The 24,003-nt window shown below is 42.4% G+C and overlaps 1 protein-coding gene across 1 annotated transcript in view; it reads right to left on the reverse strand.

Moving 5' to 3' along the window:
* The window catches only part of LOC138980859 (uncharacterized), an 87,943-nt gene continuing 63,940 nt past the window's right edge, over window positions 1-24,003 (reverse strand). Inside the window, exons 3-8 of the mRNA XM_070353739.1 lie at window positions 12,638-12,966; window positions 10,648-10,701; window positions 5,416-5,554; window positions 4,673-4,788; window positions 2,410-3,240; window positions 1-215 (exon numbers count right to left, since the gene is read on the reverse strand). Coding sequence (XP_070209840.1) covers window positions 2,443-3,240; window positions 4,673-4,788; window positions 5,416-5,554; window positions 10,648-10,701; window positions 12,638-12,966 — 1,436 coding nt within the window. The 3' untranslated portion in view covers window positions 1-215; window positions 2,410-2,442. The remainder of the gene's footprint in view (window positions 216-2,409; window positions 3,241-4,672; window positions 4,789-5,415; window positions 5,555-10,647; window positions 10,702-12,637; window positions 12,967-24,003) is intronic.

Genomic DNA, 24,003 nt, shown 5'->3' on the forward strand with positions numbered 1-24,003 from the left:
CATATAGATATATTACACACGCACGCACGTACATCCTTGCCAAACACAAACGAACATCCCCTCCCTATACACACCCTTTAAAATATCCAGGTATGTAAGTTTGGAGAATGTTTTCGCTTTGTGACTGACGGCGTTGGCAACTGTTCTGTCGCAATGACAAGTTAAAAATCACCACAACCGTCCCTGGTCTTCCGTGCAAACAGTTTAAGATACACCTGCAACAGACAATTAAAAACAAAATAAATAAGCAGCATTTCAGTCATGCACGCTCTCTCTCTCTCTCGCTCTCTCTCGCTCTCGCTCTCGCTCTCTCTCTCTCCCTCTCTCTCCCTCTCACTCACTCACTCACTCTCTCTCTCTCTCTCTCTCTCTCTCTCTCTCTCTCTCTCTCTCTCTCTCTCTCTCTCTCTCTCTCTCTCTCTCTCTTATATTGACATACATGTACATTTCAATGTTCTATTATGCATTATGTATTCGTATAGGTAATGTTGTAAATAGAGAATACTACATGGCTTGCTGCGTCGTACCAGATTTACACGAGGTTTTGTTTTTTTAAATATTGAACTGCGAGCGAAAGCGAGCTGTTCACTATTTAAAAAACCAACTCGTGTAAATCTGGTACGACACAGCAAGCCATGTAGTATTCTGTTTATCCTACATACTGTACCTACGTGTATTTTACTGAAAATGTCTTGCAGTCGAGGCAACCAAATTGAAGACGCTTGTTTTGGAACCTCGATCTCTTCCAAAGCCTCGTGCAATCTATTACGTCAAAGCAAAGAAACGTCACTCTGAAAGTGTGGCGTGACGTGTTAGTTCTAAAGATTCATCGAGGGTAATTAGCGAGCGCAATTTTTGTTTCTATAATGACGTTTGTCTCGGTGACTTTGGCATCATAAGCAGTGGAAAAACAGGTCCCTGCCAGACTTGCTTGACATGACCTCATTTACATGATATACACACGTGTGATTTGTACGAGTATTATCTCACGGGTGTCTCTCTCACGTATGTAGGATCATTAGTAATAGGCTACTGTATGATTGCGATTGACAATTGTCCTTTTATTGTCTTTATTTGTATGTCTTAGTTTAGCAGGGACAGATTCTAAGACTAGGCGTGAGCCTATAATCTCCATCCTTGAGTAATAAAGTTCGTTCGTTCGTTCTCTCTCTCTCTTTCTCTCTCCTAACAACATGCTGCCGGAACCAGTTAGCAACAAATCAATCAACAGCAACAAAGCTCTTTCACTAAATCTCAGAAACTCCTTTGTTGTGACAAACACTCACATTAGCTGGGATTAACTTTCATGTCAGACAAGAGTCTTGCCGAAGCGACAGTAATCAAGAAAGCAGGAACCAAACAGGCGTCTACGTCAGAAGACATTGGGTTTGATCAATAAATCAACTGTCCTCGGAAATTGCCGTCTGATCTCTTTAGACGTAAAAGGGGCATTGTTCTAAACTTGTTCAAGAGACGTTAAGGTGTTTCTAAAAAAAATAGCCTTGACTTCTATCAGCTTTACCTTCATTTTGTTTTGTAAATACCTTGATCCGATCACCATAAATAAAAATGCTCAATTAAAGATTACAATTTCGTTCGATTCCTCATAATTTAGTTGAAAGATCGGATCGATTCCTCATACTTTAGTTGAAAGATCGGATCGATTCCTCATACTTTAGTTGAAAGATCGGATCGATTCCTAATAATTTAGTTGAAAGATCGCGGCAACAATAGTCGCGCAACCCAGGTGCTTACGTGTTTAGATGTACTCAGGAACTAGCAATGTTGACAGAATGGTAAACGTGTTTCACGTGTCAGTGGGGTGGAACACGATACCGTCTCTGAGTCATCACAAGAAATTAACACGTGTCCGTCCCGGCCTGGATTCCAACTCGTGGCTCGAGGATGACAAGTCCTGTGCTCTACAAATTGACTTACCAATACCAGACCATCCCCAAGCATAATGTATTAATCAAACATTTATGTGTCTATTTTCATTAAAAGCACGAGGCAAACGGGAGACGCCTCAGTACCACTTTGATCGTCTCAAATGGGCTTTGCATTTCAGGTGCTACTGTGTTCTACACAAGTTACAGTAACCATACTGTACTGTACTTTACACACCACGAATGCGTTGAGCAACAAGAAATCCAAAAACAGACTGCCAACGTTCCAAAATGCAGAATAAAAAAAGAAGAAAAAAAGGTTTGTTATTGGAGCGTTCAATTTATGACAAAATAGGACGTTACGGACGTTACGTTTTGTTTTGTCATAAATAAACGTTCCAATAACATACCTTTCTTGATTTTGTTATGAAGATATGATGTTCCCTGTCCCACAGACTTGGTCCTATTAGGGACTATAGCATTTGTTTTATGTTATGTTGAGCAATAAGCTATTTTTCCTAACCTGGAACAAGCTGGTCATGTTCGCCTCCTGTCGTTAAGAAGGCGTCTCTGACTCGCTAGCGTTCAGCAGCCGCTGGTTCTCAGGAGGCGTACACAGGCTGCCACTCGTCGAGTTCCTCGAGAACGTCTTCTCTCCCTTGGGCGAGGTGGCGTTGGACGAACTCCCGGACTCCCGGTGAAAGACATGGTTGTCCTGGGAAGTCGTGGGCGACGTCTTTCGCGACTCCTTGTCTGACGCCTTCCACGACTCCCTGTCGGACGGGTGGTCGCTGAGAGGACTATTGGCCGAGCCGTAAGAGGCCCTGTCCGAGTAATGGTCGCTCTGGGGAGTCGAGGACGACTTTCTCTGTACCTCTCGGTCGGGCTGGCGATCTCCCGCAGACGGTCTGTTATACTCGCTCTGGGAGCTGGAAAGAGACGATTTCCTCGGTTCCTTCTCCTGCGAGTCTCCTGGGGGAAAGGACGCGGACTTTTTGTGGAACTCCGCGTTCGCCCTCGGAGAAGACACCGAAGCCTTTCTGCTCTGCTCCTTTGCAGGAGAGGAGGCTGACTTTCTCCTGGACTCCTTGCTCTGGGAGCTGGCCGAAGACGACGACCTTCTTGACTCCTGCTCGGGTTTGTGGCGGACGCTGTGAGTGCTGGAGGAGGAAGAGGAGGGTCCTTTCCTGCTGTCTGGATGGTTCTCGCTGATGGGAGTGGCGGCGGACAGGCGGTTGTAGTCTTTGCTGTCCGAATTACGGTCGTTCTGCACGAAGGATGTGACTGACCGCATGCTGGAGTCCACTCTGTCCTCTAGGGCCGTGATTTTGTCCTTCAGCCTCTTGTTCTCTTTCTGCAGGAGTTAAAAATGTGAGTATTAGTTTAGTTTTAGTTGGATTAGTTTTGAAATGTTTAAGAAGCGGAGATCTGATAAACAAATACAAGTAAGCGCTCTAAACGCGTACGACATGCGTAATAGAGTAAATGAGAGTTATTCGGAACCTGTCTCCCGGCACCTGACCTATCTTTTTAGAAGCGGAGAGTTAAAACAAAGTTTACAAGTAAATCACTGTGCATATTTTGTATAACTGCAAGTGACTGTCGTTAAAATGTGATTCATTGTATAGCAGGTATGAAAGTGGAAGGACGCTGTAATCTCGTGTACAAGTCGGGCTAGATCTGCGATGATGAGCCGAACTGATGTTTTCACAGAAACAACTGTGTATTTTAAGGCAGTTACATGTTAAATTCAAACCCACATAGACTACTGACGTTGCAACATACAGAATAAAAACCAAGAAAGGTATACGTTAAAGGCACAGTAAGCCTCCCGTAAACCATCACAGATACTGTCAGGCTTTTACACACAGTACAAACACCCTTCCGTTTGAACACCGTGCTCACCAAACGGGAACATCCTAGCTGCCCTACGTAAAGAGCGAGCAATTTTCAAAGAATTAATTTTGCAGAGAGAGTGTCAGAGACAATCGGACCGTGCGGTGCGTTTTGGCGCTAGACCTAACTTTGAAAATCTAAATAATAAATTGACAGCTTGTTACACAAACATTCTTAAATCATAAAAGAATTCTTTTTTCATCAAGACAAGATCAGTACAATTCGAATTTTTGAAAGTTTGAAAAAAGAAAAGCCCGGAAGCAGGGTCACACAAGGTCGTGGTTCACGTAGCAGACGACGGTTTATACCTATCGCCAGTTCCTATGAACAGTCAAAAGCCATCGCTAGAGTTCTTGTGAACCACAGCCGTTTGTTTCGTGCATGGTCAGAGGTACTTAATAACGTGCTATTGCAGATAAGCTCACACCGAGTCGAATTCAAATTACTAACTGACGACTACATTGTGAAAAGGGGAAACTTCATCACACGGGTTCACGATGGCTCAGGGGTCAGATAAACCACGCAAAAATAAATTCTTTGAAAATTGCTCGCTCTTTACGGAGGGCACCTAGGATGTTCCCGTTTGGTGAGCGTTCAAATGGAAAGGTGTTTGTACTGTGTGTAAAAGCCTGACAGTATCTGTGATGGTTTACGGGAGGCTTACTGTGCCTTTAATGGTTCGTTTAATTATTGACAAAACAAAAGAAAACGTTAGTTATACATTTTGTTACGTTTTGTTTTGTTGATAATTAAACGTTCCTATAACCTACCTTTCTTGGGTTTTTTATTCTGCAGTTAAGCTAAATTCTTTTGATATTAATCACCACCACCACGACAACAACGATAATTAAAACAATGAACTTTTGACGATTCGCAATGTTTTCCCTTACCGTGAGTTTTTGCATTTTGTCTGTGAGTCTGATCACTTGCTTGTCAGCCTTGGCTCGCAGCTTTTTCTGTGCGTTCAGCTTTTTGTCCGCGTCCATCTTGACCGACAGAATGACACCTGCAACCAAAGCGTTATCAATGAAAAACACTGCAAGTAAAAATGTTGTGTGCAATAACAAAAGCAAAACAAAAATGATCAAATGTAAAAAGAAGAAAAAAAAAGTTGGTATTTCACGAATTATTTGACATGATGTCCTTTTGTATGACTTATAACGTGAGGTATAGCCGAGGCTGTTGAATGCTGTGATTTTAGTTGATGTGAAGCTTGCAGGGTTGTTGAAGGGAAATACATCATTTGTCCAGGGCCATGATATACTGACCGAGAGTCATGATCCATAAAAGTAGTCAGAGGTTCTAAAAATAAGGCACGTTCTAAGGGTCTCTCTCTCTCTCTCTCTCTCTCTCTCTCTCTCTCTCTCTCTCTCTCTCTCTCTCTCTCTTCTCTCTCTCACACTCTCGCTCTCTTTCTCTCTCTTTCTCACACACACACACACAACACACACACACACACACACACACACACACACACACACACACACACACACACACACACAAACACACACTCATATATTTTCTCTCTCTCTCACTCTCTCTCTCTCTCTCTCTCTCTCTCTCTCCCCCCCCCCCCCTACCCCAGCCCCATGCAATCCAGCCAGTTTCAGCCAAATGAAGAAGAAGAAGCTACCATTGATGATACGAGTGACTCGCCACAATCGGAGTAGTACCAAGAGTCCTGAGTAATCCTTCGTGGCTTGGCTGACGTTGATAAAGGTGAAAGTGATGTCCATCGTGAAGGACACCACCACAACAATAGCATCAAACACCTGCACACCAAAAAGGAGACACAAATTAGGACAATAATGCTTAGTTTTGTTGTTTCTGTCTTTCGTTCGAATTCAGTATTGTTTTGTTCTGTTTGTAATCATGTCTTTTCTTTTTGTATGTCCTTTTCACATTTTAGTCAAGTTTTGACTAAACGTTTTAACATAGACGGGGAATCGAAACGAGGGTCGTGGTGTGTGTGTGTGTGTGTGTGTGTGTGTGTGTGTGTGTGTGTGTGTGTGTGTGTGTGTGTGTGTGTGTATGTGTGTGTGTGTTTGTGTGTGTTGGTGTGTTGGTGTGTGTGTGTGTGTGTGTGTGTGTGTGTGTGTGTATTTGTGTGTGTATGTATAAAGTGATTCCGAGAAAACTGCTCGACCGATCTTCCTGAAACTTTACATGAGAGTTTCTGAGTATAATATCCCCAGACGTTGTTTTTTATTTTCTTGATAAATACCTTTGATGACGTCATATCCGTCCTTTTGTGAAAGTTACGGCGGCACTGTCACACTCATTTTTCAACCAAATGGGTTGACATTTTGGTCAAGTAATCGTCGACGAAGGCCGGATTTTGGTATTGCATTTCAGCTTGGAGGCTTACAAATTAATTAATGAGTTTGCTCATTAAAGTTGTCATTAAAATCGAATTTTCGCAAACAGATTCAAAATTGATCGCATCGTATTCTTCATCAAATTCTGAATCTAAAAATATAATGCATATGTTATGTTTACTCTTAAAATGTGATCACAATTAACGAAAATAGATTAATTAGTACTACGATTAAAATTGAAGAAATCGATCCAAAAATGATTTCATCTTATTCTTTATCATTTCTTGATTCCTAAAACTTATAGATATGATAATGTTGTATTCAAAACAAGCTCAAAAAGTTAACAAGAATACAGAAAAAAGCGCTTTCCTGCTTAGCGCAATACGCTACCGCGCTATTCTGGCTTGTCAATTTCACTGTGTTTTGCACGTGGAAATTGAGCGATTTCCTTCTCACGGTGATTGACGAAGCTGTATTGTCTTGGTGAAAAAATGCAGTGCGTTCAGTTTCATTCCGTGAGTTCGACAGCTTGACTAAATGTAGTAATTTCGCCTTATGCGACTTGTTTTTCTTTACATGCCATAAAGGTCTGCATTTTTCTTCAACTCCTTTCAGACCTATACAAAGGCACGCTGAAGACTGAAGACTGTTGATAAAAGTATCTTCTTTTATCGCACCCTTATCTCTGTCCGTCTGTCTGTCTGTCTGTCTGCCTGCCTGTCTGCCTGCCTGCCTGCCTGCCTGCCTGCCTGCCTGCCTGACCCTCCCCCCCCCCTCCCGCCCGTCCGTCCATCTCTCTCTCTCTCTCTCTCTCTCTCTCTCTCTCTCTCTCTCTCTCTCTCTCTCTCTCTCTCTCTCTCTCGCGGGCTTTGTTAATACTTTTTTTTTAATCTTCTCCGCCCATGTATTTTCTCTTGTAACCATGCCCCCTTGTCTTTCTCCCCCCCAAAAATCTTGAACACAATTATAAAGTTAAACGATGCGGTGTGAGAAGTGGGAAAATGATGAGAGAACTGTCTGAAGGAAATGACGGAGCAATGTTGTGTGGCTGCTAAGTTTTCCCTCGAGTACCCAGACCAATTTCCAGAACAAGAGAGATCTTGAAACGGGAGACAACTCAGTAACACTTTCGTCATCTCATGATGGAGAGAGAGAGAGAGAGAGAGAGAGAGAGAGAGAGAGAGAGAGAGAGAGAGTGTGTGATAGAAAGAGACAGACCGTTGAGACAGCAACATAATTATACGTGACACACAGACAGACAGACGAACGGACAGAAAATAAAGTGGTGTGCGCACGTGCGTGCTTGCAAGTGTGTGTGCGTGTGTGTCTGTGTGGAATGAACGAACCACAGACCACAGAGGATCAAACCACAGAGCACAACCCCCAGAGATGCCCCTCCTTTAAAAACCCAAGGAAAACGATGTGGCCAGCTGCAGTCCCACTCCGCAGCAAGCTGTACGGGGGAAATGCAGCTGGAGCTGCCAGCAAAGGTTTGGGGACGACTTTAAGGCCCCGGTTTTGTATCTATATATAGATATATACGACTTGTGTCTGTGTGTGTGTCTGTTCGCGATGCGCGGCCAAGGTTCTCGATGGATCTGTTTCAAATTTGGTGGCCACATTCAGGTACACCCGGGACACAACCTGGTCGATGAGATATTTCAACACGTGCTCTCGGCGCGCAGCGCTGAACCGATTTTTTTTTTTTTTTTTTTTTTTGGTCTGGATCCACTACCAGTAACTCTTCCTTATCTTCTCCAGTGTTTTCAGCGTTTACCTCCCTTCCTTCGTATGGCGCGCGGATATTCCCATTCCGTTACTATTTTTAGAAGGTCACTGCACGTTACTATTTTTAGAAGGTCTCCAGTGTTTTGCGCGTTTATCTCCTTTCCTTCGTGCGAAGCCGGCGTACACCCGGCAAAGCCGGGTCCCAGGCGCAGCCTGGTATTCGGCTCTACTTCTTCCCGGCGAAGCCGGTACCCGGCGAAGCGGGTAATCATCTAGTACTCAATAATTGTATGTTTTCTGAAAGCTAAACGTCTATAGATTCCAATTAGATCGATCGTCAGTGTGGCACCTGGCAGCAGCTATGCGCAATTTTAGGTCAAAGCAGACCCACTGAATACAGAAAACATGCTCCATCGAAACAGTACTTATCTCAAAAAGAGTACATTGCAAGTATGAATGTATACAGGAACAACAAATACGTTCGAACACGTAGCAAGACACATGAATATTGTAAAAGAAACAACAATTTCGTAATTACGTCATGCACCACCGCAGAATCAAGCGGAGACAGAGTCACGAAGAGACGGAACCTAGGGAGCAGGGGGGAAGAATGAGGGGGGTTGAGGGTGGTTGAGACCAGAGCAATGAGGAAAATGTCTGAAGTGTGATAAGATGTACGCTGAAAAACGGAGAAAAAGACCCGCCGGCCATGGCCGTATGTGTGTTATATGGGGTGAGTGCGTGTATGTGTGCGCGAGCGTGCACGCGCGAGTGTGTGTGTACTGTACGTGTGCGTGTATGTGTGTGTGTGTGTGTGTGTATGCGCGTGCGTGCGTGTGTGTACGTGTGTGAGTGTGTATGTGCGTGCGTGAGAGTGCGTGCGTGAGTGCTTGCGTGCCTGCGTGTGTATGTGTGTGCGTGTGTGTGTGTGAATGTGTAAGTGCTAGCGTCTCCGAATGTGAATGTCCCTGTATACATGCGTGTGTGAAGTGGGAAGGGGGAGGTGCTGATTTCATCGGAGTGGTTTATCAGGAAAGGGAGGAGGTACAGTATGTGAGGTCTGGGGATGACATACGAGTGATTGGCTATCGATCTGTACCCCTGGACCAGGCTGCGACCGGTCGCCTGATTAAAGACTGACGGAGGGCAGGGCTTGCTCACCCGCTTCAACTTTCCATAGACGCCATTTTAGTGATAATTATCGGGACTCAGTCCCTCGGGGCCACAGTGGCGACAACCATCCTCCACTTTTCTGCGGAGCTCTAGCTCTATGCTTTATTCCTGCACACATCCGTTTTGTGGTAGGTGTTCCCCAAGGGTGTCAGCTCGCGATGGATTCTGTGTTCATTTTATTCTGAAAGTGTCTTGTGGCTTTGGAAAATGGAGGTACTTTTGTTGGTGATAACAAGGTTATGCGAGCTTGGATTAGACACGTGCGCGCACACACATGCTCTCGTTGTATCTGTCTGTCTGACTGTCTGTCTGTCGATCTGTTTCTTTCACTCTCTCACTCTCTTGCTTATCCTCTCCCTCTCTTGCTCTATCCTCTCTCTGTCTGTGTCTCTGTGTCTCTGTGTCTCTGTCTCTGTCTCTCTCTCTCTCTCTCTCTCTCTCTCTTTTGTTTAAACAAAACTTTATTCAATTTTTATCATGACAAAAGCAATACATGGTTTTTAATATTACTAACTCAAGCATATAATGCTTATTTTAAGTAATCCTGGTAGGTACATCACAAAGGTTAACATGATGGCGGACTAAATACATTAACTCATTTCTCTCTCTCTCTCTCTCTCTCTCTCTCTCTCTCTCTCTCTCTCTCTCTCTCTCTCTCTCTCTCTCTCTCTCTCTCTCTCTCTCTCTCTCTCTCTCTCTCTCTCTCTCAGCAGGAACAAGTGTGCTAGCCACACAAAATTAGAAAAACTTTCGCATGAAAACAATTAAATGCAATAGCGCAAGCTTGATTTTAAGCTTCTGAAAAACAACTTGATTTTATTCTTATTCTTATTCTCTCGCCCTCTCCCCCCATTCCCAACCTCCCACCCTCCTCCATGCCTTTCAGGTATTCTTCTACCGCCGGGCAGGGATACAAACATGGATATGCATGCCTGCTGTCATTTACGCTCGAGGCAGGTCCGTTCCTGATTCCAAACCACTTTTAGAGTTTCAGTTCTCCATTTTACTGCGTGGTGCCTAGGCTTTCTTGCAATGAAAAAGCTCTGGGGTTACAACCGCAAAAGCTAAAAGGGGAAACATTGCAATTTAAATCTGAAGCTTTATGTTAGAAGTTAAAATCTTTTAGAATTGCTGCGCACTCTTTCAACTTACTGTGCCCATTGTCGAGGAAGTTCACTGCGGAGGAGTCAGGTCAAGTTGTAGTCGGCAGAAAAGGGGGGGGGTGAATGTGTCTAATTGTGTGTGTGTGTGTGTGTGTGTGTGTGTGTGTGTCTGTGCGCGTGTGTGTGTGTGTGTGTGCGTGCGTGCGTGCGTGTGTGTGTGTGTGTGTGTGTGTATGTGTGTGTGTGACTGCGTGCGTGCGTGTGTGTGTGTGTGTGTGTGCGTGCGTGTGTGTATGTGTGTGTGTGTATGTGTGCGTGTGTGTGCGTGTGTGCGTGTGTGTGTATGTGTGTGTGTGTGTGTGTGTGTGTGTGTGTGTGTGTGTGTGTGTGTGTGTGTGTGTCTGCGTCTGTGTCTGTGTCTGTGTGTGAGTGGCGTACTTTGAGTGGCATGAACATTTATGTTTATACAAAATGTTGAATGCTCGTGTATGTCAATATTCGGACTGTCAAGACAGTCAAGATGTCTCATAGATACCTACTCACCTCTGCTTTGTGTTTTAAAAGGTGTGTGCCTTCTGCGAGAATTTTCATTATAACCTGAAAAAGAGAGAGAAAAATGTCAATTGCAGCAATACCAGAACAAAGTTTATTCATTTCACATACCTTTTTTTGTGTGAGGGTAGTCAAATGGAGAGCTAGAAATATTATATGAATGTCCATTTCAAAGGTTAAAAGAAGAATTAATCTAGACGTAAAGTACAGCAGTTCTTAGAAGATCGATAACTCAAATCTCCAGATTCGGTACCTATAATAAAAGATCTTGAAGTGTATGTGTGCGTGTGTGCGTATGTACGCTTGTGTGTGGGGGTGGGGGGAGAGACGTTTGTATGTGAATCAGACTACATCGAACTGTCTTCATCAGTAACCAAAAAATGTTCGCACGAAAAAAACAAGAGTAGACCAAGGAAGACGAAGACAGGTAACGAATAATCTGATATGCAAACAAATACCAAAGCGAGAAGGAAAACGAAGAGAGAAAACGATACCCAAACAAACCCTAAGCCACTCAAATCAATTCACGTGCACATCATTCTGAAATGTTACAAAAACACACCGTAGCCCAGCCAGTTTCTATTTTTGACATCGATCAATACGCACGAATGCATAAGTTCCCTCGTCTTCTCTTTTCAATCGCAAATGTGATCAACCAAGTCATGCATTCTGTGTTCACATAACCGGTCAACCAGAAGCAGATCGTGAAAGGGGGCCGTCTTACTATAGATTTCTATTGATTTGGGATGTGTTGACAGGCCACAGGAAAACTGCTAAAAGGTCTTCAAGTCCGCCTGTCCTGCTTTGACGTTTTGTAGTCCTTTGATTTTGGATTGAGAATCTTTTGTGTGGATGTTAACTAGCTGTTAAAGATCACATAAACGGGTGTAAACTGCTTCTGAACTGGTCATTTATATTTTGGTAAGGTTTAGTTGTGATTTTACATTTTCGCACTTGATGATTTTTTCTTAAGAATGGACAACCAACATCTGACGGGCGCAAAGGTCTAGTGGATATGACGCCGACCTCCCATGTTGAGATTCGAATCCCTGCCGCGCCAGGTGAGTTAAGGGTGGACATTTTTCCGATCTCCCGGGTCAATTTATGTTCAGACCTGCTGGTACCTTACCCCTCTTCGTGTTTACATGTAAGCACAAGACCAAGTACGCACGGAAAAGATCCTGTAATCAATTTCAGAGTTCGCTGGGTTATAGAAACATGAAAATACCAAGCAAGCCGCCCCCGAAATCGGAGTATGGCTGTCTAAATGATGGGATCAAAACGGTCATACACGTAAAATCCCACTCATGCAAAACAAACAAAAAAACACACACACACACACGAGAGTACATGGAAGTTTTAGCAAATGAACGCAGAAGAAAATAACAAAGCGAACTTGTCTCTCTCTCTGTACATGTTATTCCTTCCCCAAAAACAATTTGTTTATTCAATTTTTTTATATGAATTCAGCATCAAATCGACATGCTACAGAAAGCAAAACGAGCAATGCAAAAACATCATATGATGACATCTCCTCGACGAAGGCGTCTCCTTGGCAGTAACAAATCCGTTCCAGTATACACCTTCTAGCCACTGCGGGAGTTTCCTCATCACCATTCTACACTGCATCCAGAGCAGCATGCCGGGTATTGTCCAGTCTACAGAATGATGTGCTTGCCGTATGTTTACTAACGGACCTTCCCTCCCCAATTCTCTCTGTAAGACAAGACCTTATAGACCTAACGCTGCTGTTGATGGGCAGTAACTGTTTGAGTTCGAGTTCTTTTTTTCAGGTTACAGTCGAACCTGTAAATGACCACCCAAGGGACAGACCAAAAATGGTCGTTATAGACAGGTTGACGCTATGGAAAGGTGAATTATGTAGATGAACAGTTTCGTCTGGGATCTTTGGGATGGTCGTTTTGTTGGCAGGTGGTCGCTTTCGAGAGGTGGTCGTAAGGGCAGGTTCGACTGTACTTACCTCGACAAGAAAGATGCTCAATATGGTCAAACTGGCCATGTGCAGGATGTGTTCCACCATGTGTTTGTTGGGGGCGTGGTGCTCATCCGGATGATCCTCCTCCCCATGGTGGTCCTCTTTCTCCACGGGCTTTTCCCCCACCCCTTCCCCGTGGGAACCCCCTGTCCCGTTTCGGGTGTGGTTGAGAGTGGCTGTGATGGCAGTGTGGATGAGGTGGTTGCTGTGGTTGTGCAGGGCCGGGTCGTAGTTGAGGTGGTGGTGGCTGTTGTTGGCCAGCAGGAAGAGGTCGCTGCCGTTGCTGGGCGTCTCGTGGTGATCGTCTTCTGGGACTGTAAAGAAAAGGCAGGAGAAATGTCGCGTGTGCGGTGGGAAAGGGCACATCAGCACAATATGTAAGTGCATATTTGAGAAAATATTGTGTTTGTCACGTTGTGATATATATAGGACATGACTAGTATGCATGGCTCAACCACACCACCATGTAAGCTTCCTCCTTCTGGATGGCAAAGTTCTCGACCCTTACTCAAGGAGTACAGCAATTATAGTCTGGGCGCTCTCTGGTCTATAGAACTTAATTTTAGTGCGTCGACCTATTTAGGGTTTGGAAGGTATTGAAACATTAAAACCTTTGGAAGCTAAACAAGTCGCGTAAGGCGAAATTACTACATTTATTCAAGCTGTGGAATTCACAGAATGAAACTGAACGCACTTGTGCAAAACGGAGTGAAACTGACGAGCGCTCGAGCCTGTTCAGCGCGGTAGTGGTTTCGCTGTGCTGCATAGCACGCTTTTCTGTACCTCTCTTCGTTTTAACTTTCTGAGCGTGTTTTTAATCCAAACATATCATATCTATATGTTTTTGTAATCAGGAACCGACAAGGAATAAGATGAAACTGTTTTTAAATCAATTTCGGAAATTTAATTTTGATCATAATTTTTATATTTTTAATTTTCAGAGCTTGTTTTTAATCCACATATAACATATTTATATGTTTTTTGAATCAGAAAATGATGAAGAATAAGATGAACGTAAATTTGGATCGTTTTATAAAAAACATTTTATTTACAATGTTCAGATTTTTAATGACCAAAGTCATAAATTAATTTTTAAGCCACCAAGCTGAAATGCAATACCGAAGTCCGGCCTTTGACGAAGATTTCTTTACAAAAATGTCAATCAATTTGATTGAAAAATGAGGGTGTGACAGTGCCGCCTCAACTTTTACAAAAAGCCGGATATGACGTCATCAAAAGTATTTATCGAAAATATGAAACAAACTTCCGGGGATATCATTCCCAGGAACTCTCATGTCAAATTTCATAAAGATCGGTCCAGTAGTTTGGTCTGAATCGCTCAACACACACACACGCACAGACAGACAGACAGACACACACACACACACACACACACACACACATACACACAAACACAGACACGCACACACACACACACACACACACACACATACATACACCATGACCCTCGTCTCGATTCCCCCTCTATGTTAAAACATTTAGTCAAAACTTGACTAAATGTAAAAAGATAAGATGAACACTGTGGAAATGCAAGGTGAGGTATAACATCTAGATCTCCCTTCATCTCTGTTGGTTTAACATGTCCACCATTTCCTCATAGTAAAGCATGCCCTGTGTAGTTTACAATTTCTGCGAAGGATTACAAATGACAGACTATCCAACATTTCTACCATGATCTATCATATGGCGTGCTTTGCTTGGAGACAGAGCAGAAAGATCCGCCTGCTAAAGAATGGTGACGCAAACAAGGAGCAATTTTGGGATTGCCAGCAATTTGATGAGAATAAGAGAGGGATCAGAAAGGCATAGAGAATGATTTGCAAAGGCAGGGAGATAGACAACAATTACGACCAAGACTGACAGAGACACATTTCACATCAGCTTAAACTAGCTTGGAGAGAGAGAGAGAGGAGAGAGAGAGAGAGAGAGAGAGAGAGAGAGAAAGAGGTGCGGGGGCGGGGGGGGGGGGGGGGGGGGGGGGGGGGCAGAGGGCAGACAAGTGGAAATGCACCGAGACAGAGCACATGGAAAAAAACGAGGATAAAACAGAAACAGACACGCATAGGAACAGACACAGTAAACAGCACACAAACAAGTCGCGTAGGGCGAAAATACAACATTTAGTCAAGCTGTCGAACTCACAGAATGAAACTGAACGCACTGCAATTTTTCAGCAAGACCGTATACTCGTAGCATCGTCAGTCCACCGCTCGTGGCAAAGGCAGTGAAATTGACAAGAAGAGCGGGGTAGTAGTTGCGCTGAGAAGGATAGCACGCTTTTCTGTACCTCTCTTCGTTTTAACTTTCTGAGCGTGTTTTTAATCCAAACATATCATATGTATATGTTTTTGGAGTCAGGAACCGACAAGGAATAAGATGACAGTGTTTTTAAATTGATTTCAAAAATTTAATTTTGATCATAATTTTTATATTCTTAATTTTCAGAGCTTGTTTTTAATCTATATATAACATATTTATATGTTTTTGGAATCAAGAAATGATGAAGAATAAGATGAACGTAAATTTGGATCGTTTTATAAAAAAAATTTTTTTTTACAATTTTCAGATTTTTAATGACCAAAGTCATTAATTAATGTTTAAGCCACCAAGCTGAAATGCAATACTGAAGTCCGGCCTTCGTCGAAGATTGCTTGGTCAAACTTTCAATCAATTTGATTGAAAAATGAGGGTGTGACAGTGCCGCCTCAACTTTTACAAAAAGCCGGATATGACGTCATAAAAGACATTTATCGAAAAAATGAAAAAATATCCGGTGATATCATTCCCAGGAACTCTCATGTAAAATTTCATAAAGATCGGTCCAGTAGTTTAGTCTGAATCGCTCTACACACACACACACACACACACACACACACACACACACACACACACACACACACACACACACACACACACACACACACATACACCAAGACCCTCGTCTCGATTCCCCCTCTCTGTTAAAACATTCAGTCAAAACTTGACTAAATGTAAAAAAGAAGACTTCACACACAATTCTAACACGAAAACTGGAAGGGAAGTCTCAGTTACATTGATTTAGCGTTCAGCTTTAACCACACATCCATCACTGTGGATACTCGCCCGATTACAGCAACGGACAAGCGGACATGGTATGCGATCAGCATTACTATTCCCGAGTGCACATTTTCCACATTGCGCTTGATTGCTTAGGCAATGTCTGGCATGCTCCTCTCAAACTCTACATATGCAAAGCTTTTTGTAGCTTTTATGTACAGTAAAACCTTTGCAAAAACTCCAACCATGTTGAAAACATCGGGTCTCACAAAGGAGAGAGTTCTACAATGGAGGAAAAGCAGTGATTCAACCAGTGCTTTGGTGGACCCGCACAGAAGGCAACCACTGACGTACATCAGGAATGGATAGAAACGGCAAACATACATCGCGTGTATATTATAGTCACAGAATCACATCGCGGTTATGGGACGGTTGAAAAAATGTTTTCCATCGTAATTTCTCTCTATCTCTCTCCTCCAATATCTCTCTCTCTCTCTCTCTCTCTCTCTCTCTCTCTCTCTCTCTCTCTCTCTCTCTCTCTCTCTCTCTCTCTCTCTCTCTCTCTCTCTCTCTCTCTCTCTGTGTCTGTCTGTCTCTCTATCTGTCAGACTGTCTGTCTGCTAGACACACACACACACACATACACACACACACACACACACACACACCCGCGCATACACACACACAAACACACACACACGCGCACACGCCCGCGCATACACACACACACACAAATACGGACGCACACATATACGCATTCTCGTTCCATCTCTGTTTCTCTCTATCGCTCCCTCCATCTGCCTCCTTTCCTCTTTCTCTCTCTCTCCTCTCTCTCTCTCTCTCTCTCTCTCTCTCTCTCTCTCTCTCTCTCTCTCTCTCTCTCTCTCTCTCTCTCTCTCTCTCTCTCTCTCTCTCTCTCTCTCTCTCTCTCACCCAAGTCCCAAAGGAATAGCGAGGCTTGCATGTAACATCAAATACGCTGGTCAGCCTCGTCTGCCCTCACCCAACCATCGCCCAGCAGTACGAACCGGTGGCAGGGTAACCTTACTTCCATCTCCTATGTCCGCCAACAGAAGCATGCCGTCAGCTCTGCCAATCCCATCGCCGCCTCTTCATATCCAGCCACCAGGATTTGCAGTGGCTGGACATCAAAACCATACCGGTAGCTCCCAAGGTGTGGGTCAGGCAATACACAGAGAAACATCACCAGAATATGCCTGGTGGGCAAATAAGCAGTCTTTACCTCCTTGGTTTCCTCCCCCTATGAATTACAATCCACAACTTCACTCTACACGCTGGTTGCCATACTCTTTCTTCAAAGGTCCGTAAGTAAACAATCATGCAGCCTACGCATCAATGAAAATTGCGTTTGAAACTCTAGTTTGAAGTAAACAATAGTGCTGTGATTCAATTTGACGCTGTCTGATCTGAAGTCTTAAATTAGATCTGTTAATTCTGATTTTATGGATCAACGAAGTGCTGACATTGCATTTATCTTTGAAATGAACGGCCAATTATCTAATTCTGCATCATTTGAAAAAAAAAATGATGAGTGAAACTGAACTGATGTGTAGAAAAAGAGGTCTTTATTTGCACTCTTGTGTCCGTGGTGGTGTATAGTATTGGTCATTGAGTGTATGATAATATTGAGTTGCTGACATTATTCAGTTTGATTATTATGAATTTCGAATTGTGACTATGCTCATGGCTGAGCTATCTTTTTTGTGAGAACAAAATACGTACACTTCCTCTGATTATCATATGATTGTTAACAATGTAATCAAAAGGAGTTGATTACATTTGTGAGTGCATCAATATGATTATATGACGGTGTTGCTGCTATTTCTGAATGTAAGGATCAACGGATTCCTGACATTGTAATTCTCTTTGAATTTAGTGGCAATTTATTTAATTCTTCATCAATTGTCAGTGAACTGATGAGTTCGACTGAATTGATGTGTTGACTAAGAGGTGTTTATCTTCACCTTGTGTATGTGGTGGTATATAGATTTGGAAATAGAGTGTCTGACCGTATTGAGTTGCTGACATTATTCAGTTTGATTATTACGAATTCGGAATTATTAGTATAACATTTATAATTATTGTCATTATACACCTGTATTCTCTTTTTCAAATTGCAAGCAACTTTTCAACAGGCTTGCATAGTCTGTGTAAAAGTAGTCACTTTTCATTACTTGCTTTTCGTCATTATTTTAAAAAAAAAAGGAAAAGAAAAAAGCTGTGGAATTATAAACATTACCATGACTTCAACTAAAACATCTTGGCCGAATAAGGAAGGGCTTCGCATAGGACACCTGAATATTAATCATTTATATAACAAAATGACATGTTTCAAATGTACTTTTTAATTCTGGAAAAAGTGTTCATATGTTTGGTTTTTCTGAATCCAGACTATCAGATAATGTGTTAGACTCTGACATCATTGTTCAAGGATATACTCTTATTCGTAATGATCCTGTTAAGACGAATGAAACAGGCATTACTGTTTACATAAGTGAATCAGTTACATATTCTTTCTTTCTTTCTTTATTTGGTGTTTAACGTCGTTTTCAACCACGAAGGTTATATCGCGACGGGGAAAGGGGGGGGGGGGGGGATGGGATAGAGCCACTTGTCAATTGTTTCTTGTTCACAAAAGCACTAATCAAAAAATTGCTCCAGGGGCTTGCAACGTAGTACAATATATGACCTTACTGGGAGAATGCAAGTTTCCAGTACAAAGGACTTAACATTTCTTACATACTGCTTGACTAAAAATCTTTACAAAAATTGACTATATTCTATACAAGAAACACTTAACAAGGGTAAAAGGAGAAACAGAATCCGTTAGTCGCCTCTTACGACATGCTGGGGAGCATCGGGTAAATTCTTTCCCCTAACCCGCGGGGGGGATCAGTTACATATAAACGACTACCTCATCTTGAGGTTCATGGAGTTGAATCAATATGGATTGAAGTTAAATTAAAAAGATCTCCGCCCTTAGTGTTTGGATTTATTTATAGAAACCCTTCTGAAAGAGTAAATTGGGCAGATAACTTTACTATTATGATGGACTCTGCAACACTGGATTCAAAAGAAATCTTGCTCTTAGGAGATTTTAATATTGATTTACTGAAGCCACATAAAAATTGGAATGATAAAATTAATAGCTTTGATTTGCAACAAATGGTTCAGCTACCCACTAGGGTCATGGGTGTTTCTAAAACTCTTATTGATCATATTTACGATTTAGAAAAACAAAATATTATTGAAACATGCGTTCCTCTTTTATCCTGCAGTGATCATTATCCAGTGTGTCTTACCTGGTCAAGGAAAGGTATTAAAATCCCTAAAGCTGGACATAAAACTGTAACTTATCGTCGTTTCTCACGTTTTAATAAAAATGCTTTTCTCTCTGATTCAATTCACAGTCCCCTTTCTGAAGTCTTTCAGAATCCTGATAAAGCTTTCGAGCATTGGTATAATATTTTTATTTCTATTTATGATAAACATGCACCATTAATTACGCACAGAGTTAGACATATTGAGAAACCAAAGTGGCTTGATCAAGAAACACAAAATGCTGCAAACCACAGGGATTATTTGAAAGCAAAGGGTGATTTTGAAGGATATAAACGGCAAAGAAATAATGTAAGTTCCCTAAAAAGAACTAAAAAGAAAATCTATTTCACTGAACTAGTGTCATCTAAACAAGATTCAAAATCAATTTGGAAAGCCATTAATTTATTAACAAATAAGCGTTCTAATTCACACCCTACTGCCATGAAAAATATTTCCGCTGATAAACGGCTTAATTTACATTTTTCTACAGTTGGGCAAAAAGTTATTCCTATTGATAGAACACAAGAAAATGATTTAAATACCTTAGTAGATCATTGCAAATCCAAGAGAATAGAGGCAGAAATGCCGCTACAACACATGACTGTGTCTTAAGTTTACTTTGCACTTGTTCATCTCAAACAAACAGGAACCCGGGTTGTAGATAGAATAGACAGTAAAATATTGAAAATAGCTGCTCCTGTAATCACAGACACCTTGACATACATTTACAACTTATGCATTCTTTCTTTATTTAGTGTTTAACGTCGTTTTCAACCACGAAGGTTATATCGCGACGGACTTATGCATTACCACCTCTTATTTTCCAACAGCATTTAAGCAAGCTAAGGTAATCCCTCTTTTTAAATCAGGTGATCCTTCTGATCCCTCTAATTACAGGCCTATTTCAATCCTGTCACCACTTTTAAAACCTTGGAAAAACATATATATATATATATATAACATGCCCTAGCACATTTTGATAAAAACAATTTATTCCATCCAAAACAATCTGGTTTTCGCAAAAAGCACTCATGTCATACAGCTCTTATAAATCTAATTGATCAATGGCTAACCAACATAAATTCCAACAAATTTTCTGCAGCACTGTTTGTGGATTTTGCAAAGGCGTTCGATGTTATTGATCATTCTCTTCTCATCAGGAAATTGTCAATATATGGCATGCAATGCACCTCCATTAATATTCTTAAATCTTTTCTTTTAAATAGAAAACAAATTACATTTACTAAAGCATCATATTCAAATGAAAGTACTTTTAAATATGGGGTCCCACAGGGATCTGATTTAGGCCCATTATTGATCTCCATTTATGTCAATGATTTACCACTTTGCATACGTAATAACTGTGAGTTGTTTGCAGATGACACTACAATTCATTCTAGTCACCATTCCATAAATTATTTATCAAAAACTCTCCAAGAAAGCATTTATGCACTCCTGAATTGGTCAGATTTAAACCATATGTCTCTTAACCATACAAAAACAAAATGTATGCTCATAACCACAAGACAGAAACGACAAAATCTATTATCGAGCATTCCATTTATATTAAAAATCAAGTATTGGAAGAAGTGTCTCACCATACAAATCCAGTGGGCTACCGACTGAGCTACATCCCCGCCACGTAAATCAGTAACGGATGACAACGGCAATCGTACATCGTGTCTACATTGCTGTCACAGGATCACTGCGGTCAAGAGAATATTCCACAACAAGGGTTACATCGTACGGTATAGATCTATATCTACGCAGAAACTAGGGGCTGGCGCAGACCAGGAATCAACGGTAACGCAATTCCTTGAGTGTGTCTATATCGCTGTCACAGGAATACAGTGGTGACGAGAAAGTAAAAACAAAACCCACAAAACAAAACAAAATGCATCGTACCGAATGAATCTAGACACAAAGTCACGACTGACGTACATCAGGAACGGATGGCAACGGCAATCGTACATCGTGTCTAAATTGCGGTCACAGGATCACTGTGGTCGAGAGAAGGTGCCACAAAATCGGTTCCATCGTACAGTATGAATCTACATCTACGCAGAATGTAAAGAAGCTGGCGTAGACCAGGAATCGACGGTAACGGCAATCGTGTGTCTATATTGCTGCTACGGGATCACGGCGGTCAGGAGAAGAAGAAACAATCACTTACAGATTGTATCCTACATAATAGATCTGAATAGAACGTAACGACTGACGTAAATCAGGGACGGATCGTATCGGCAATCGTTGAATTTGTTAATATGGCTTTCACGGGATCACAGAGGACAGGAAACAGTCTAACAACAAAAACAAAAACAAACAAAAACTCACAGCATCGTACCGAAATAATCTACAGAGAAGAGAACGACTGACGTACATCAGGAACGGGTGGACAATTGCGGTCATAGGATCCCTGCGGTCAGGAGAAGGTTCAACAAAACGGGTTCCATCGGGCGGTAGCCTATGTATCTAAATTATATCTACGCAGGAAGAAGATGCTGGCGTAGATCAGGAAGCAACAGTAACGTCAGTCGTTGAGTGTGTCGATATATTGCTGTCACACGATCATATCGATAAAAAAAAACAATTTAAAAAAAACACATTGCAGACTGCATCGTACCGAATGGATCGAGACAGAAAGTAGCAACTGACATAAGGGAAAATGGCATTAGAGAAATGGGACGGAAGGGATTTATTCTGCCAAAACTACACTTGGGAGTCCGCCATGATGATGCACTGTGCTGTCACCGAGAAACGAGTTGTTGGTGGGGTTTTCTTGTACCCTGTAAAAATGAAGGACAACAACTTTACGGATTGTGCAAGGGGACCATTATGATGTCCTCCTACGTAGAAAAAGCGTATCCCACCTTTTGAGCTGAAATAATCTTATGAAAACCGATGCTGATTATTGTCTCAAACATCGCATCAGACAACTTGTATACACACACACACACACACACACACACACACACACACACACAAACACTCTTACACACACACACACACACACACGCACACACTCTTACACACACACACACACACCACACACTCTCTCTTACGCACACACACACACACACACACACACACACACACTCTTACACACACACACACACGCGCTAACACACGCACGCACGCACACACACACACACACACACACACACACACACTACACTTTCATTACCTTAATGCACAGTCCTTCACCGTGTACACAAATCGGCTCATCATCTCCGATCTTTTACATGGGGCAAGGCCATCCCTCTACTTAGACACATACCAACAAACCACCAACCTGGCTGCTTTCCTGTGCAGTGTGAGGAGTTTTGGTGGCTGGAGGCTTTAAAGAAATATATTGATAATTCCCAGTCTCCACAGGAATCAACCACGCTATTGACGTAATTAAATCCCCCGAAATCGGCGTATGGCTGCCTGAATGGCGGGGTAAAAACGGTCATACACGTAAAACTCCACTCCTGCTAAAAAAACACATGAGTGAACGTGGGAGTCTAAGCCCATGAACAAAGAAGAAGAAGAAGAAGACGTAATTAAAGGGCCTTCCTTAATTGAGCACGAAGGTGACTTCACGAAGCCTTCGCGAAGCCTTTTTACGGAAAAGTCAGTGCCAAAGCTTCGTGCAGCGAGCTTCGTGAAGAAGACTTCGCGAAGTCAACTTCGCCCGATTAAAATCAGAGTTTAGGTATGTGTCCAAGTGAAATTAAAGGATCCTGTTAATTCCATGTGAACGCCTGCATGCACTGTAAACTGAAGTGTTCTACTTTTGAACGCATCTTTTTTTTAACCAGGTGTGAACACTGTGAGACGAACTATATGTTTCTACTGGAAAAAAGTAGCACACATAGTAAAAACTATTAAGTGTTTACCATGTGTGCTACTTTGCTTAGTAGAATCATATAGTATTTCGCATAGTGTTCACAACTGGTAACAAAAAATGTGTTCAAAAGTGGAACACTTCAGTTTACACTGTGCATAACATGGTCGGGTACTCGGGAAGGACGGGACCTATAGGCTGTCAAGTGGTCAACAAATACAGTTACTCCTTTTCGACCGGACATCGATCGCTAGCGAACAATATTCACGACGGCAGCTGTCCACTGGTCCGAGGTTGGTGAGAGAGACAGGGGCGAAAGAGGTCACACGTACAGTCCAAATTAGATTCATTCTCCTTCAAGCCATCTGATGGAGACTCGTGTCGCGCCGAAAAGGGCTATGTCCAGAATACACGCTGAAAGAGGCTTTGCTTGATGCCGAGATGCTGGGTTCCAGACAGAGAGAATGCAGGGAGGGAGGGGTAGATGCAAAAAAAAGGCGGAAGAGGGGGGGTGTCGGTGCGTGAGTTGAGAGAGAGAACGTGTGTGTGTTTGTGTGTGCGTGCGTGCGTGCGTGCGTGCGTGTGGATGTGTGTGTGTGTGTGTGTGCGTGCGTGCGTGCGTGTGGATGTGTGGGTGCGTGTGTGTGTGTGTGTGTGTGAGTTGGGTTTTTTCAGGTGTTTTTAAAATGATGGGTCATTTGCATGTGAAAGAAATCCTTGAAGAATGAGGTTGTTGGGGTTCAATCAGCCAGTGTGATTGAAGTTGTTTGCTACAAAAAAAAGTAAGGAGCTAAGGAAGGTAGCCACCCCACCCCCCACCTCCCTTCACCCCCTACCTCCCCCTACCCCACCCCCTTTCGTTCTCTCTTTTATTGATTATACATAAATTTGAGTATACCCCACCTACCTTCCACTACTCTCTCTCTCTCTCCCTAGCTACAGCCAGCAGAACATTTTCTGAAAACAGTGCTGATGGTACGCATGATTACGGATGATATGTTGTGCGTCCCGGTGTAAAAAGAAAAGTTGTCCGCTGGGAAAAAGAGTCCTACGGACTTTCTTTAGGTTTATTATCTTCCCATGTACAAATCTTGCAATAAACGACTGGGTCTACCCGATCGAA

Source organism: Littorina saxatilis, linkage group LG1, assembly GCF_037325665.1.
Source record: "Littorina saxatilis isolate snail1 linkage group LG1, US_GU_Lsax_2.0, whole genome shotgun sequence".
Classification (NCBI taxonomy): Eukaryota; Metazoa; Mollusca; class Gastropoda; order Littorinimorpha; family Littorinidae; genus Littorina; species Littorina saxatilis.